Source organism: Chanodichthys erythropterus, chromosome 12 (assembly GCF_024489055.1).
Source record: "Chanodichthys erythropterus isolate Z2021 chromosome 12, ASM2448905v1, whole genome shotgun sequence".
NCBI lineage: Eukaryota > Metazoa > Chordata > Actinopteri > Cypriniformes > Xenocyprididae > Chanodichthys > Chanodichthys erythropterus.
In genome coordinates, this window is record NC_090232.1 from 18,584,078 (window position 1) to 18,601,923 (window position 17,846).

The 17,846-nt window shown below is 36.2% G+C and overlaps 1 protein-coding gene across 1 annotated transcript in view; it reads right to left on the bottom strand.

Moving 5' to 3' along the window:
- Positions 1–11,410: 11,410 nt before the first annotated feature.
- zcchc7 (zinc finger, CCHC domain containing 7) overlaps positions 11,411–17,846 on the bottom strand; it is a 64,567-nt gene continuing 58,131 nt past the window's right edge. Inside the window, exons 7-9 of the mRNA XM_067404404.1 lie at positions 16,506–16,601; positions 13,823–13,940; positions 11,411–13,741 (exon numbers count right to left, since the gene is read on the bottom strand). Of these exons, the coding sequence (XP_067260505.1) occupies positions 13,188–13,741; positions 13,823–13,940; positions 16,506–16,601 (768 nt within the window). The 3' untranslated portion in view covers positions 11,411–13,187. The remainder of the gene's footprint in view (positions 13,742–13,822; positions 13,941–16,505; positions 16,602–17,846) is intronic.

Genomic DNA, 17,846 nt, shown 5'->3' on the forward strand with positions numbered 1-17,846 from the left:
TATCCCACAAACCTCACATAAACCTTTCGGCATTTTTTTTAACAATGTTATTAATACGTTATTTAGTATGTTTATTAAGTCATTTTCCTCGTGGGGACCTTTGGCTGATCCCAACAATAGAGGTGATTTCGGGGTTTTACTATTCCTATAGGGACGTTTAGTCCCCACAATGTAGGCAAAACCTGACCCCACAGCCTGACACATTCGTACTTTATAGTTTTGCATTTTTTTGTCCCCCAGTTGATCTTTACCAGAGCCATCATGTTTGCTCCAGTGTTTACTGCACTGGGCTCAATAATTTACACATTCTCACAGTACTCAATAAGTTAAGATTTTTAAAATTATTTTAGATATTTCATGCTTAAAGATTTGTTCTCAAACACAGCTAAATAAATTGTATATATATATATATATATATATATATATATATAATATATATTTTATGTAAGGTTTTGATCCACTTCAAATGTTGATTACTGTATTATTATATTAAAAAAAAAAAAAAAAATCTTTCAGAAACATAAACAGGTTACAGGCAAGATAATATTTTTTCGCAACTGAAACTTTTTGTGCCAACTCTTAGTGAAGTCTTACTGTATACTGTATTTCTTGTCTTATAATGAGTACTCTCCACTTTGTAAAGTATTTGTTACTGTAATTATAACAATTACATTTCTGTAAAATGTGCATCATTTTAAAATGCTGTAATGTGCTGTTTGTAAAATAAACTTTGAAAATGGTATCACATTATTGTACTATACCTGAGCATTTCTACATTTCATCAAGTCATATTTATGTAGATTTCAACATATTAAATTGATATATCAAGTAACTTGCTACTCTACATGTTGAATATTTTGTATTTCTACATTTTAAATGACCCTAATTAAGTTGTATTCCAACACACTATAACATATTATTCTGGATAAACACTGTATGTTAAAAGCACTTGCATGCATTCTAGTTCTGCCGGCTGGAATCATTTGTTCATTCTCTGCGGTTCTTACCTCTCCAGGGCCGCTGCTGGAGTCGTTGTCCCAGGGAACAGGCTCTGTGGGTGGGCACAGGAGGGAGAGCAGGAGGGTCATCTGGAGGAAATGCTGGATGAGTCTCCACTGGTGTCCTCTCCAGGTTGGCAGTTGCATCAAACAAGCCATGAGCAGAATAAGACAGTTAGTAAGTGTGTAAATGTGTGTGTATGTCCTGATCTCAATGAGAAGTACTGCAGTGGTGCTGTCTCTGAATGGAGATGTGTGTTTGTGTGAGAGAAAGTTTTAGTGAAAGGGGGTTTCTCTCTCTGGTATTTAAGTGTGTGTGTGTGTGTGTGTGTGTGTGTGTGTCTCTCTCTCACCCCCAGACAGCGAGTCATATACACACTGGCACACATCTCCCTCCTCTCCTCTTTCCACTCACCCCATTTTTTGTTCTTTCATAAGCAGCAAGGATTCCTTCCAAGAAATCTCTCTGTGAGAGAAGCTGTAAAATGCTTAGAATTACAATCACTTTCTGATGGACAGACACAGTCTCTCTATCTTTCTTTCTAACACTCAGAGAGGCTTATTCTGACCTAACCAGAACTAAATCAGAGAATTAGAGGGGAAAAAAACTCTCCCTCTCCCTCTAAAAGCCACTAGAACAGAAAACAAATGTAAAACAGGCCCATTCTGTAATGCAGTCCACAGCCGTCTCTTTGCATACTTGAGTGTGTCTTGTGGTGTGTAATTTTGTAGTAATGAGGGTGTATGTCACCTGTGTCCAGATGGTGTGTGTGTTTTTCTATGACCTGCACACCTTCTGGAGGTCACATGATCTTCACCTCATCAAACGGTAGAGGAAAGGAGAATATCAAGACATCAGACCTAAAGGAAAAACATAGAGAACATTCAGAACTCTTGCACTGAAACATTTGGTCAGTTCTGTTCACAGAAAATATTTTCACGGACATAAACTACTGGAGCTCAGACAGACGCGGCAAAGGAATGTTTCTTGTGGCAGTGGTTTTGTGTTTCTTTATTCCAGGTCAATAATGCAAAGCAACTTAGTTTTTCTTCATTGCAAACACATTAAAATGGATTCTATTAGCATAAAATCCAGAGCATTACTTCAGCTCCCCAAACAAAGACACATTCTTCGAAACTTTAAACTCTATTCACCTGTTGTCACACATGTTCCATCTTATTCAATTTTTCTCAGAAATCTTCACAAAAATGTCCTCATGAACACAGATTTAACCATGTTCTTTTTTTGCACTCAATATAATTCACTCAGGATGTCTCAGTTAACACGTATCACAAAATCAAATAAGGACACAGGTGAGTATGTTTTGGAAGAAGCAGAGAGTTGAGGGACAGAATGGGTGAATAGACTTTCACTGGAGGGACAGAAATCTCTCAGATTTCATTAAAATTATCTTCATTTGTGTTCTGAAGATAAACCAAAGTCTTGTGGATTTGGAACAACATGAAGGTGAGTAAATGACGATGGAATTTTCATTTTTGGGTACGATGGAAGCCAGGCCAAATCTGAGCCGTTTCACGATTGCGTCTATCACGAAAGACTTTAGATGTCCTTAAAAGGGACTTTGCTATCACTCAACCTTAGAAATGTAAACAGGTTACTATAATAACTACAAGATGCAGGCCCAGTTTCACAGAGAGGGCTTAGGCTAAGCCAGGATTAGGCCTTAATTCAATTAGGGTATTTAAGTAGCTTTTATAAACATGCCATAGAAAAAAAAAAAAAAACAAACATTACTGCTGTGCATCTTGAGACAAAACAATGGCACTGACACATTTTAAGGTATGTCAGTGCAAGTTGCTTTCAGTTAAAACAGCTCAAACATGCATTTTAGTCTGGGACTAGCTTAAGTCTTGTCTGTGAAACCGGGGGACGGCATTTTTTTCTTACTGTAGTTGTAAAGTATACTGTATTTCTTGTTTTCTGATGTGTACTGTGTTAATTGCATGTTAACTGCAATTAAATTAAAATGTGTTATAGTTTAAATTTATGTTAAATGCAGTTAGCTGAACTTTAAGTGCTTTTTCACAGACTTAAGTAGGACTTAAGTATATACCTTCATATGTAATTTCATAATTGCTTTTATTGCCTTTGAAATATGCTTAAAGTTTAGTCCAAAATGGGAAACACTTTAGAATACTGTTTCTTACTTACTGCATAACTAATAAGGAATTACTGAAGAACTAAAAGGTAATTCTTCATTAACACTTAAGTCACTACTGTTAACTACTAAGGAAGATGTGTTAACCAATCAGTATGTAATAGAATTTTATGATTATATTAAGTAACAGTTAGCTAATTAATAACTAATAAATTCTGCCATACCTCCTGAAGAAGTACTATTAATTATCTACCAATTAAGGTTCAAGAAAAATAACTATGAAGTAACTACTAATGAATAAACATTTTTTTTACTAATGTTAATTTACTAATGTTATCAGTAGTAGTATTATGAAAATGCATTATTAATAAATACAATCAATTTTATAGAGGTTTTTGCCTGTGTGGTAAATTATTGTTTTGTGAGTATGTTCTGTAAGAAATCAACTTCGGAAAGGAACCCCACCCCATCTCTAAATGCCTTGCCATAGCCAACTTACCTCAGATTAGTTTTTATATTTCATATACTATACTGTAAGTGTGTCTGTTTTCCTCAGCATATCACATTACCATTGACTAAATTCCAGTATGTAAGGCAATGACTGAGGGAAAGTGAAAATACAGGGAACACATTAGTAATTAATAAATAATTACCACATAATTCTGACTCAGATATATATATTGGTCAATAACAACACAAAAACTACCCAACACTGAAAAATAACCCAAACATGACTCAACAGCTTCATCCCAGCGTTTGGGTAAATAAATAAATAAATCATTTTATATCTGTGGTAAGTTAGATAGTTATGGTAAGGCAGTTGGGGTGGAGTTCCTTTCCGAAGCTGATTTCTTACCAGAATATGCGCACAAAGTAGCTAATCACCATACAGGCAAAAACTTCTGAACAATTTGTTGTAATGAGTCTTTTTGGGAGTGCAGTACATTATGCAGCATATAAATGCATATTTAATTTCCATAATAATAATAATAATAATACTAAGTGATGGACTGTAACAAAGTAATTTTGAGTTGAATCATGAAATTAATCATTTTCTGTTCATTAGTAGTTACTTCATAGTTATATAAACCCAATTCCAAAAAAGTTGGGACACTGTACAAATTGTGAATAAAAACAGAATGCAATGATGTGGAAGTTTCAAATTTCAATTCAATTTTTTAAATTTTCAATTTTATTCAGAATACAACATAATGACATATCAAATGTTTAAACTGAGAAAATGTATAATTTTAAGGAAAAAATAAGTTGATTTTAAATTTCATGGCATCAACACATCTCAAAAAAGTTGGGACAAGGCCATGTTTACCACTGTGTGGCATCCCCTTTTCTTTTTATAACAGTCTGCAAACGTCTGGGGACTGAGGAGACAAGTTGCTCAAGTTTAGGAATAGGAATGTTGTCCCATTCTTGATGCAGTATGTGGTCTGGCATTGTCATGTAGGAAAATGCAAGGTCTTCCCTGAAAGAGACGACGTCTGGATGGGAGCATATGTTGTTCTAGAACTTGGATATACCTTTCAGCATTGATGGTGCCTTTCCAGATGTGTAAGCTGCCCATGCCACACACACTCATGCAACCCCATACCATCAGAGATGCAGGCTTCTGAACTGAGCGCTGATAACAACTTTGGTTGTCCTTGTCCTCTTTAGTCCGCATGACATGGCGTCCCAGTTTTCCAAAAAGAACTTCAAATTTTGATTTGTCTGACCACAAAACAGTTTTCCACTTTGCCACAGTCCATTTTAAATGAGCCTTGGCCCAGAGAAAAAGCCTGCGCTTCTGGATCATGTTTAAATATGGCTTCTTTTTTGACCTACAGAGTTTTAGCCGGCAACGGCGAATGGCACGGTGGATTGTGTTCACCGACAATGTTTTCTGGAAGTATTCCTGAGCCCATGTTGTGATTTCCATTACAGTAGCATTCCTGTATGTGATGCAGTGCCATGTAAGGGCCCGAAGATCATGGGCCTTGACCCTTACGCACAGAGATTGTTCCAGATTCTCTGAATCTTTGGATGATATTATGCACTGTAGATGATGATAACTTCAAATTCTTTGCAATTTTTCTCTGAGAACCTCCTTTCTGATATTGCTCCACTATTTTTTGCCGCAGCATTGGGGGAATTGGTGATCCTCTGCCCATCTTGACTTCTGAGAGACACTGCTACTCTGAGAGGCTCTTTTTATACCCAATCATGTTGCCAATTGACCTAATAAGTTGCAAATTGGTCCTCCAGTTGTTCCTTATGTACATTTAACTTTTCCGGCCTCCACCTGTCCCAACTTTTTGGGAATGTGTAGCTCTCATGAAATCCAAAATGAGCCAATATTTGGCATGACATTTCAAAATGTCTCACTTTCAACATTTGATATGTTATCTATTATTCTATTGTGAATAAAATTTAAGTTTATGAGATTTGTAAATTATTGCATTCCTTTTTTATTCACAATTTGTACAGTCTCACAACTTTTTTGGAATCGGATTTGTATTTCTTGAATGTTAATTAGTAAATAATTAATAGTAATTCTTCAGGAGGTATGACAGAATTCATTAGTTATTGATTAGCTAACTGTTACTTAACATAATCATAAAATTCTATTACATACTAATTAGTTAACACATCCTCCTTAGTAGTTAACAGTAGTGACTTCAGTGTTAATGAAGAATTGCCTACTAGTTCTTCAGTAATTCCTTATTAGTTATGCAGTAAGTAATTTTAGTTATGCAGTAAGTATTTCCTTATTAGTTATGCAGTAAGTTGCAATTTCCTACATTTAAAATATATTAAATGTAATCTAATAACACAATACAGGTAAAATTACCACATGTGCTTTAGTATGTTAGTCAATAAAAAAAATAATACTTTAAAGAATGACAAAAGATTATTCAATCACAATTTAAAAGGTGGGGTATGTAGTTTTTCCAAAAACACTGTTTGGAAGTTAGTTGGGCCGACACCAACAACAAATGCGTAACCAATCAGCATTAGGCATGTATGATGGTCGAGGAGACAGAATGAGCAAGAGGGAGATTTGAAAAAAAAAAAAAACTGCAGAAAGAGAGAGGAGACACAATACAAAATAGTTCAAAAGAATTTCACTGGAATTACGGTTTATGACTGGGCAAGCGCTTTAGGACCCACGTTTATATTAGAAAAACCTGAAAACAGACGTGGAGGCTGCTTTGATTCCACTTCACATGTGAGTAACACTGGGTTTGAGTGTCATGATTGTCTGCAGCCGTTGTGCTGTTGGCGACTAACAACAAACTCTTGTTTGTATTTACTCTAGTGTACTGTACATTAATTTTTTGGGCTTCCTTGTCGTTTGTTCATCATCTGTTTTATTTGTCACGAACCATTTCGTTGCCTGTCAGCTGTGATAAACAGACATCCACTCTTGCATTACGTGTGTAACAGTGGCCAGCTAGTGAGAGTTGTGCAGGTAAACCACTGCGCACTGACGACCACTAGATAATGTAGTGTTTAACATCATTGTTTGTGCACTCGCCTCGCCTGCCAGCAGGGTTCAAGACCAACTCAAAGCAGGGTGGTTCGGATTGGAGGGAGCCTTTTGGAGCCTGTGCAATGAAGAGAGGGGTGGGTTTGTTTGGGTTGATTTCAAATATCAACAATGTCCAACAGCGTTTTTGAAAATCTACTTACCCCACCTTTAAAATGTACTTTAAAGTAAAACTTTTATTTTGACATTATTACAAAGTGCACTTTTTGAAAGTGTTCTCACACTTAGTCATGAGAGTGTAGTCTCTGCTGAAGTTGCCTTTTATTGAATTAATTAGGGCTGACTGATATATCGCATGCGAACCGCCTTCGAATATGAACGTGATATTGCGTAGCTTGTCAGTGATCTACGGCTCTGTCTATTAAATGCCGCTCCATTTGAAAGCAGGTAATGGCGGTTTAGCGGCAATCAGGGAACCGGCTTTACTGACGAAATGCACGTGACAATCTCATGCCATATATTGGTCAGCCCTAGAATTAATATTCAATTATCTGCAAATAGCCTACAGTTTTTTAAGAATATCCTTTCAAGATTTGAAGTACAATATCAGCGCACTTTCAGTACAACCAAGGACTCTTCTTTTTCACAAAGGAAATGTGGATTTGTTGGGTTGAATGTCCCCTAGACCATTTTGAGGTCATTACAGTTATCTCAAGCCAAATTTGTTGGCTTGTGATGGAAGATAATCTCATATTGATTTACAGTAAGAGTTTGAGTTCATCACAGAAGTTTGAGGTTTGTACGAAAGGAAGAGCAGAAATGAATGGATTAAATACTCAGAAGAAATACCACTAATATAATGAAAAACATGGATAGTCTATGACTGAGTCTGATTTAAGACCAAGCATAATTTGTCTTAAGTGCACAGCAGCTTTGTATGCACTTTTTAAAACCCTCAAAAGAAAGACTACTAAGTTAAAAACTCCACTTACTGGCAGTGAAATTTAATCAGTTCCCCTTTTTATTAGATGTACTTAGACCGAGTGACCACCACTGATGTTGTTTGTGTTCTGCAATGAGAGCGCTCTATGAAAATTAGCTTTTGTCTGGAAACTACAATATGAGGAGGAAGGAGAGGTATAGAGGGGCTTTACTCTGATTTACAAGCATAAAACGGACACATTCCTAATCCACACACTGTCGGCTACACACCTGTTGCAGTGCAGTGATTTAGATGACATGTATCTATACGTGCGAGTGCACGATAGTGTGTTTTGTGGTCACTAGTCACATTTGCTTATACTTCATGTTGGTAAATAGAGAGAAATCTATTCAGTGACTGCTTGGAGGAAATCTCGGAGTGACATTAAATGCAGACAAACCTCTGACAGCCTTCGTGGATAGTTTTTAAGAGACAGAAACAGATATCTGGAAATTCGACAGAGATTCATCCAGAAGTATGGGGATTTGGAGAGGAATGTCAGTACTAAGCATACTTAATAACAGCTCTGAGCCCTGCGTTCTACATGCCCGCTGTGGATTAGTATGGACAGTAAATAACATAATAACAGTGGATGTCTCCCAAGTGTACTAAATCAAACAACCCCAAATCTGTTGAGAGGATGGAAATGCAAACTACAAATACAGCATTGTCAATAGAGATGTGTTCAGGCTGTGTTCTGACATTAGCAAGGGAATTTACCACCAGTGAATTTAAACAAATTATACTAGAGTACAAATTAGTGTGCAAATATCTCCAATAAGATCCTCAACAGACAGAGGAGACCGATGTTATCACACTGGACCGAGGGCAAGTTTACTCTACACAAGCACTCACAAAGAGCTGATGAAATACTTTAGAGAGGAGCATAACTAGGGAAAAAGTAATGTACTTCCCTCTAAAACTTTCCAGGCCTGGAAATCAGAATTGTAATATGTTATTTTCAGGTTTTCCATGGCCGTGGGAACCCTGTAAGACAGTCTCTCTCCCACCGTACAAATATTCATACTTCCCTAGTATGCGAAAAGCAGTATGTCAGATGAGAAGGATGTTGAAAAATGCAGTTTTCATGATACTGGAGGCAAAAATATCTGGGTAACCTACTACAACGTCTGAGATTCTTAAGTGTGCAGCCGCAGGAGAAAAATGGCAAAGAACTCTGTTGAGCTTCTCTTAGTGATTTAGGTCTCAAACTGATGTGCTGTTATTAGTACATCATAGGTTAAAGACTTTGTGCTGACACAAGCTGATAAAAACAAATCCCAACTACTTCATGCTGTGCAGATCACACACAAACTTGACTAAACGTCATTTTTCACTTGGGTCAATAAAAACCAAGGCCTTCATTTTATGTGTATTTCTTTACAAGGCAGTGGAAACATAAAATGTTGACATGATCAATGTGATTTAAGACTTTAATGCAAGTGCAGAATCAGGACTCTGTAAAGACTAATATTACAAGCATTCCTTCCATTCTAAGAATGCTGAAAATTAATCAAGTTCAATTTATGCCACATTTATATCTCACTCGAGGGTGATAGAGCAACAAACACACATATATAACATTCCATAAAATGAAAGCATTTATCATCATCCCAGCCATCAGAAAGAGGATGTAACAGTTGTACACAGAAAAATCCCCCGAGTTAAATCAACTGTGCTCAGAGAACATATGGTCCCTCTCTAAATAGTGTTAAAATAACACTGAAGCAGAGTTAAAGTTAATGAGATAATATGCTGTTTGTGGAGTTGTTTAATTAATCAGATCTTAGAAATTTAATGTCTTTTATCTTCAGTTGAGTTCATCTTAGGCTGTGGCTGGAAGTCAGTTGTAGTTCTTGTGTTTCTATGCTTGTTAACAGCAGGTGTTCATCACTAATGCTCAATCATCACTTAATCACTTAATTATCTCATTAACTAACTCTGTTTCAGTGTTATTTTAACACTACATACAGAGGGACCATATGTACTCTGAGCAGAGTTGATTTAACTGAGATTTTGCTGTGTATTACAATGGATATATATTATATATTTAAATTATATATATATATATATATATATATATATATATATATATCAACCATGCAGTTCTGAATAAGAAGTTTTTATAAGTTATTGTGTTGTGAGTTGATATCTGTCAAACGTTTTGAGCGGACTGAGTTTTAAACAATAAATATGATCAGCATCTATTACTGGATAATTATTAGTGATTTAATATTAGATGAAAAACAAAATAACTTGAAGTACTATGATTAATAAAACTGAAATTAAAGATATATGGAAATATTAAAAGAAAAAAAAAATAAAAGTAATAAAAATTAAAAAAAACTTAAACTAAAATAAAAAAAACTGAAAATATAAAAAAACTGAAAATATAAAAAGCAAAGCTAATTCAAAATATTAACAAATACAATAGTATATAAAATTAACACTGCTCAATTACACTTTTAGTTCAAACCAAAAGGACATGTCTTTTGTTTTTAATTTTCATACTCCATCTGTGTCATGGTTTCCATAAACTTGGCCATGCTCAGCACTGAGTGACATTTTCTGGCAAGCAATCAGCACATATGCAGGGACCATAAAAAAGTACTGTAAAAAAAACTAACATCTATTTTAACCACAAACTTTTCTCATTTTTCATTATATTTTGACTTTGAGTTTAAAGCTATATTTATAGATATATTAATATGTTTTTTTAGCCTGTGTGCATTATATATATATATATATATATATATATATATATATATATATATAGCTTTTATTAAGCCCCAGTTGGTCTGCGCTGAGAACTGGACTAATGAAAAAGACATGTCACATACAGCTGAAATGGACCACAGGGGTGGAAGCAAGATTCAGATCTGCAGGCAAATTTAGTTTCAAGAGGAAACTAGAAAGCGCAACTTACTATCATGACCTAAAAAAAAGATTTTACGGGCAAACACTGTCCTCGAAATGAAAATGATCTTGAGTATGGTTAAATAATTACACTTAAGTGGATGACTGCTATTGTTTTGAGAGCTGTATGTTCAGTCCAAGTTCTGAGACACATTACTGGGAATGTGTTGTGGCCAACTATGCCAGTAAAAAGCCTGATTAATCATTTCTAAGGAATTAGTCAGAGTAAATCAGTGTGAGTGATCTTGTGTGACTAACAACCAAATTCAGTTTCAACAGTGACAATCGTGAAGAAACTGTTTCTTCACTCACATCGTACTGTATCTCTTACTCATCTCAGCCAAGCCCTGGGGGACCCTTGAGTTTACATACTGTCTGCAAATCTTTAGAGAAAAAAAATTGGATTTTTCTTTCTGCATGTGGGCTGGATTGCCGTGTTTGGTGTTGGATTTATATTTGGCTTAAGCAATCATCTCTCCTGTTTTACTGTTGAAAAACTTTTCAGGCAATAAAAGCTTGATGGCACACATTTTCACGACGTCCACACACACACACAGAGAGAGAGAGAGAGACGGTCCTGTGGAGCAGAAAAACATTTGACAGAACAATTGAACAAATCTGTACTTTTCTGGAGCTCAAACAATGTTCTTAACAAAACAACCCTTGAATGCGAAAGGAGGAATTATATAGAAGGAGGAATGTGGGATCTTAAAAAGTGAAAAATAGGGAAAGGGAAGGAAATGGTAATGGTTTAACCACTTAACCAGCTGTTTTCTGCCTGTCATTACTTCAAAGCCGAACAGCCCTGAACACAACACCTGGAGCTCAAGAAGATAATCACAGGAAAGAGGAGAAAGGTCCAGCACATATTTTTGTCTAAAAGTGAGATTTTAGTTCAACAGGCAGATTTTTAATGAGATTGCAGGTAATCACAGCCGCACTAATACTCAGATGAACAGCATGATTGCAAGTTCAATAAACAAGAAGCTCATACTGAGGAACATAACATTGTAGGCACAATATCGCCAGTTATTTATCTATTTTGATCCACCAGCAAAAGCAGAATTCATCATTAAAGCATATCTGAGCAAAACATCGAAGCTGGATTCCTGAATGAATCAGCATTGTTAAACAAATCGGTTGAGTGAATGATTAAATGACTCACTCATAAAGACAGTCACTCGTCACCACCAACTGGTGTACTGATGTATGTAATGTAAAAACAGAAAAGGACAGAACGAGTGAATTTTATTTTATAAAACAAAATTTCAGAAATAATGGCTGGATTTCAAAACACTGCCACTGATTGGCCAAACAGATAGTCCCTCCCCCAAACTCATATATTTAGTTAAGCTGGAGGGATGCTAAAATAAACAGAGGAATTTTTTGTTGGCACCACAGAGTCTGTTCATACTTTTAACAAAATCAACCTATCGGTGTCTTCGTTTTCTTTGCACATTAAAGGGTTAGTTCACCCAAAAATGTCATTTATTACTCACCCTCACGTCATTCCGCATCCATAAGACCTTCGTTCATCTTCGGAACACAAATTAAGATCTTTTTGATCAAGTCTGAGAGGTTTCTGTCTCTCCATAGAGATCCAACGCAACAAGGTCCAGAAAGGTAGGAAAAAGACATCAAAGTACTCCATGTAACTCTGACGTGAGTGCATTGTTTGCGAAAAAAAAGAAAGAAAAAAGAGCACTTACAAAATATTGATCAGCGACACGCATTCACGAGCTTTGGATATTATTTTGTAAATAAAGTGGTAAATTATGTTTTTTTTTTTTTTTGTTGCACAAAGCACTCACGTTGCTTCAAAAAAGTGAGTTTAAGCCATTGGAGTCACACGGAGTAATTTAATGCATTTTTCCTTCCTTTCTGGACCTTGGAGTGGTAGTTGCGTTGGATCTCTAAGGAGAGACAGAAACCTCTCAGACTTCATCAAAAAGATCTTAATTTGTGTTCTGAAAATGAATGAAGGTCTTACAGGTGTGGAAAGACACTAGGGTGAGTAATAAATGACAGAATTTTCATTTTTGGGTGAACTAACCCTGTAAGCTGGGACAGCTTAAAATCACACACTTTCCCTTAAAAACCTGGATATTCCTTTAAAAAAAAAAAAGATGTTAATAAAGATCTCAAATAACATATCAAAACAAACACTTTAATTTAATTATGATCTTACATAAGTCAGCATGTACATAAAATAGAGAAGTCTATGCTCATCATGTACAAGCATTTCCCCCATTCACTGAAAAAAACTGATGTTTGCTAAACCTATTCATTTTTTGAAATTAAGCACTTTTCAATGCAAGTTTAGTACATGAAAAGCATTGTATAATGCAGCCAAGCAATTAAGAGTTATTTTACACTACTGTGAAAGTGAAATACACCAAACACTGACACAGTGAATTTACAATTTCAATATGTATTTGTTTTCCTAATGAATTTGTGTGTATTATGCGTTTGAATCCTCTAAAATCAGAAAATCAATGCTTCGCATTCACAATACTCAACAGCACTTCAATTGATTTGCTTTCCAAGAACAATCCTAAAAAAGCCCTAATACTGTACATGAAAACGTGGACATAAGACGACAGACCAAAACCAACCAAGCAACCTGAAAAAGTCAAAATTGGTGAGAGAACATCTGAAGTCCTTTTCACGTAATTGGGCATTTTTTATTAACGTTTTCTAACATTTCTTTGTTTAATCTGAAAAAGGTTTTCATCAGAGGGATACATGGACGAATCTTTTGCTGCTTTTTGCTCTCTTTTCTTCAATTTCCTCTCCTTCTTTTTCGTTGTTTTGTTTGTTTTCTTTTTATCGTTCTTATCCTTTCCAAAGGGCTTATTCATGTGAGGGCCCTTTTTGCCACCTCTAGGAAAGTCTGCATCTTCATCTAAAACTGTAACTGCAGATTTTCCCTTTTTCTTCTTTTTAGCTTCCTTCTGGCTTTGCTGTTGTGGTATAAACCTGCTCTGAGGGGAGCCTTTGCCGTAGTTCCCTGGTGTTTGTGAGTTGTGCTTGAAACTGAAGTGTGTGTTCTGTTGGTACGCTTGTGGATGATGTTTGGGCGTGTGTGCGATGTGCCTCTTCGGCGTGTCCTGGTTGTTTGTGTGAGCTCTGTGTGGGTATGGAGACTGTTTGTGGCTGGTTTTTTGTTTCTTCCTGGGTGGTTGAGGGGTAGATGTGAAACCGCCTCCGTCAGGGGAAATCAATCCGGCATCCTGGAGTTCTGTAAGAGACACATATACCCTTATAGCTGTAGGTTGATCAGCGTCTATCAATTCAAATTATCAGAAAGATTCCAACAAACCTCTGGCCTTCTTTTTAATTCTGTGCTCCCGGCAATTGAAGTCCTTTGTTGTGTCATAATAGGTAATAAATGGCAGGGTGGGATACGTCCCGTTATACATCCTCCTCTGAGAGCATTCCTGCAGAAAACACACATTTCACTATCTCATATCATTAATTATTTTTTTATTTTTTTTCTATTTGAATATATTTCAGAAATCATTCTAATATGCTCAAGAAATATTTTTATTATTATCAATGTTGAAAATTGTTATGCTGCTTAATATTTTTGTGGAAACTAAAAAAAAAAAAAAAAACCTTTGATCCTTTGATGATAAATATTCAAAAGAACAGCAATGATTTGAAATTCTTTGTAAAAGTCTTTACTGTCATTTTAATGCACTCTTGCTAAATAAATGTAGGCTATATCTTTGCTTCCAAAAAATCTCACTGACCCCAAACTTTTGAATGGTAATGAATACAGTGCGTGCATAATTATCAAATCAATATTCTGACCATATTTTTCCCCAAGCACACTTTACCAATTCCAAACCACATCAATTTGAATAACTACTACTAATTTTCTATATAATCATTTATAAGTGATATGTAATTGTCAACGAGGACTGGAAGTGAAAAACGTCTTGTATTCAGATGTGCATCATTATTAAGCAGTTAAATTGGGACAAAAAGAGATTTAACACACTGAAATGTCAGAAATTATTAAATGTATGCAATTCTATAGAAACTGCAAAATTAAGGTGTGACCATTGGACAGCGAAATGCTCATTGGGGCAGTAGAGAGTGACTTAAAGGGATAGTTCTCCCAAAAATGGAAATTCTGTGATCATTTACTCACCCTCAAATTATGTCAGTAGCCAAACAGTTAATGGGTCCCATTGATTTCCATTGTATTTTTTTTTTCTTCCATACTATAGAAGTCAATGGGGCCCCAATAACTGTTTGGTTGCACATATTCTTCAAAATATCTTCTTCTGTGTTCAGCAGAAGAAAGAAATTAATACAGATTTGGAAGAACGTGAGGGTGAGTAAATGATGACAGAATTTTCATTTTGGATAAACTACCCCTTTAAAGGTACCACCACCAGTTCAAGTCAAACAACAGCAGCGGTGGTGAGGGAGTCATGGTGTGAGCTGCTACTAACAATGAGCAAGATGGACCTTTTAGGGTAGGAGATGGACTTAAATTGAACTCCCAAAACTTGCTGCCAGATTCTGGAAGATAAATTGTTCACACAGTGGTACAAGAGGAAGTGGTACTGGTCCCTCAAGAGTCACTTGTGATTCTTATTAAATGGGGGTCATGTTTCAGGATGATTCTGAGATCCTGACACCTTGAAGCTCTGGAGACTCCAGGTAGGTTGCAGTTCTGAAAAAATGGTGGCACTAGAGTCTAAAGGTTTCACACCTAATTCTTCACCATTATTGACCTTTCGCTGGGAGTTTGCTTGACAAGCGATCTAACCAATCAGAACGCCACATCCGCCATTTTGTCCGACAAAGCAGCCAGTAGTTAAATAGATTAACCTCAGTGGAGTTAAACTTGAAAAATGGTGTGTATTGACGTCTTTCCGCGTTTGAAACAACATTCATTCTCATGTTCATGGACTAATAGGAAGAGATGATCGTTTTTACGAGCGGTTGAGCTGAGGATCTACAGCAATCTGTCACGATCATGGTCACGACACATTAAAGAGCAATAAAATGGTTATTGTTTGAATTTCTTTAATAACTACACGGTTTGAAAGCTGGGACTTTGTTTAATATCATAAGTAACCTGCTCTGTCTTGTCTGTCGATGTGTGGTCAGTGTCCTATTTGTTCCGCGATGTATTTTTCACTGCGTGTGGAGTGACAGCGCCACGGCTTGTCGGACAAAGCAACAGTAACTAAGGGGGGCGGGGCTCGGCGAAAGGCTAATTCTTAAAGTCTTTTTCAGTTAATATCTTTTCTTCTCAACCTGTTTTTTTGTGTGTGTGAGCATTTCTTGTCCAATGGTAAGGCCTTCATTTTTAAATCTCTATAGCATTGCATCCTTCTCATGGGCATTTAATACTCCCTGACTTTTCAGTGAGTTAAATCTTTTTTTTTTTTTTTTTTTTTTTGCCTATTTTACCTGTAAAAGAAAATCTGCTTAATTATGCACAACTAAATACAAGGCTTTTTTCACTTTGAGCCCTAACAATTAACAATTATATATGACTTATAAATGATTATATTCAAATTTAATAATAGTTATTAAAATTGATGTGGTTTGGAATTGGTAGAATGTGCTTGGGGAAAAAAAATACGATCAGAATATTGACTTAATTGTGACTTAATCTACTTAAATCAATAATAATTGTGCACACACTGTATACTTTAGTTTTAATATTTTTAGCAGTGCATAAAAATATAGAATGCCAAAGTTAGGAGTAAGTTGGTGAAAAATCCAAGCATTAAAAAAAACAACAAAAAAAACATCAGCTGTTTTGTAAATCGTACATTTTGAAAATGTGGTTTCAGTATGACAAACAGAGCAGTTTGAAGTGATGAGGGGCCAGCACAGGTATGAAGCAGGGGTTTTATTTAGTTTATGTGTGGAAATGTGGTATATAAGTTTTGCTGAGGGGTTGTTGTGGTTGTTATCCATTGCAGAAAGCAAAAGTGAAATGTGATGACCATGGATGAGGCCAATCCACTTACATGCCCAAAGTGTCCTTTCTTAGAGCAGTTATAACAGTAGGCAGGTTTCTTGCAGGCCTCTGGATCACTGGACTTGCAGAGAGGTCCCAAAGTGGTCTACAAAGAAACAAACAGATATGGAGTTAGGAGCACAAAGAGAATGATTAACAACTTACCAAAATAACGACACTGCTGACCGTTTTAACAAATGAATTTACATGACTCTTCCAGTCATTCATGACTTACTGAATAAATATTTTTATTTCCAATTTCGACCCAATAAAATATTTAATAGTTTGGCATAACTAGAAACATCTATATTTATTATAAAAATGCCCATCACATTAGATTTGATCAATTTACAGGACTTGTCTTGGTCTAGAAATCATTACAGAAAAGCATATTTTAATGTTTTTTTTTTTTTTTTTTGTTAGTTTTAAATCATTTTAAGTCAACTTGAGGCCCTCTTGAAAGTTTGCCAAGGCCTCCTATAATTATATAATTAACAGAAAAATAAACATTCTGTCATTATTTACTCATACTCCTGTGTGGCTTTTTTCCAACAATGAACGAGTCAAACTGATCTTTTTTATATACTTTATGGTTCATTTTTGTCCATTTTTGACAGCCCTTGGTTACTTTATGCTTTCATAGTGTGGAAAAGAGCAGCTTTGACATTCTGCAAATGTCTTTTGGCCGGCTGCAAAACTCATAATAACAAAGGTTGATATGCCCATTTGTAGCAAAAGCATCTACTGTGTGACAAGCTAACAAGCAGTCAGGTCAAGAAACCTCCAATTAGGGTGACATGAATTTGGGCGCAACCACTACCAGAACAGTCTCTAAACACACACAAGAATACAACTCCGCTCATGTCAAGTGTGTGAATGCACCTCGGTTCCTCAGCTGTGGCCTTTGTGAGCGTGTGTATGTCAGCGGTAGCCGACTACCTGCGTTATATTACTCTACTTCACTCGATTCCTTTCACTCTGTTATGTTATTATAAACCTCACTTACATTTCCCATCTCGCTAGTGAATGATGACCCCCATTCACTCTCTCTTTCTCCCATCATCCACTCCGTCTCCTCCTCCCACTCTTTCTCACAGACATTCATATAATCTGTATATTTTTCTTTTCTTTGAGGTGATATAAGGGAGTGATTACCGAGGGTATCAATAAATCCCAGTAATGCGCTGGTGATAAGGCCGCCTTTGGAGTGTGTGTATGTGTGTGTGTTTCTCCATCTGGTCCCGGGGAGCCCAAAGGCGTTTCACGCTCCATCGCCCTCCGTAAATACAGCACGATAAAGAGGGTAAGCCGACTGGTGCGAGCATGTTTGTGTGCGTGTGTGTGCGTGCCC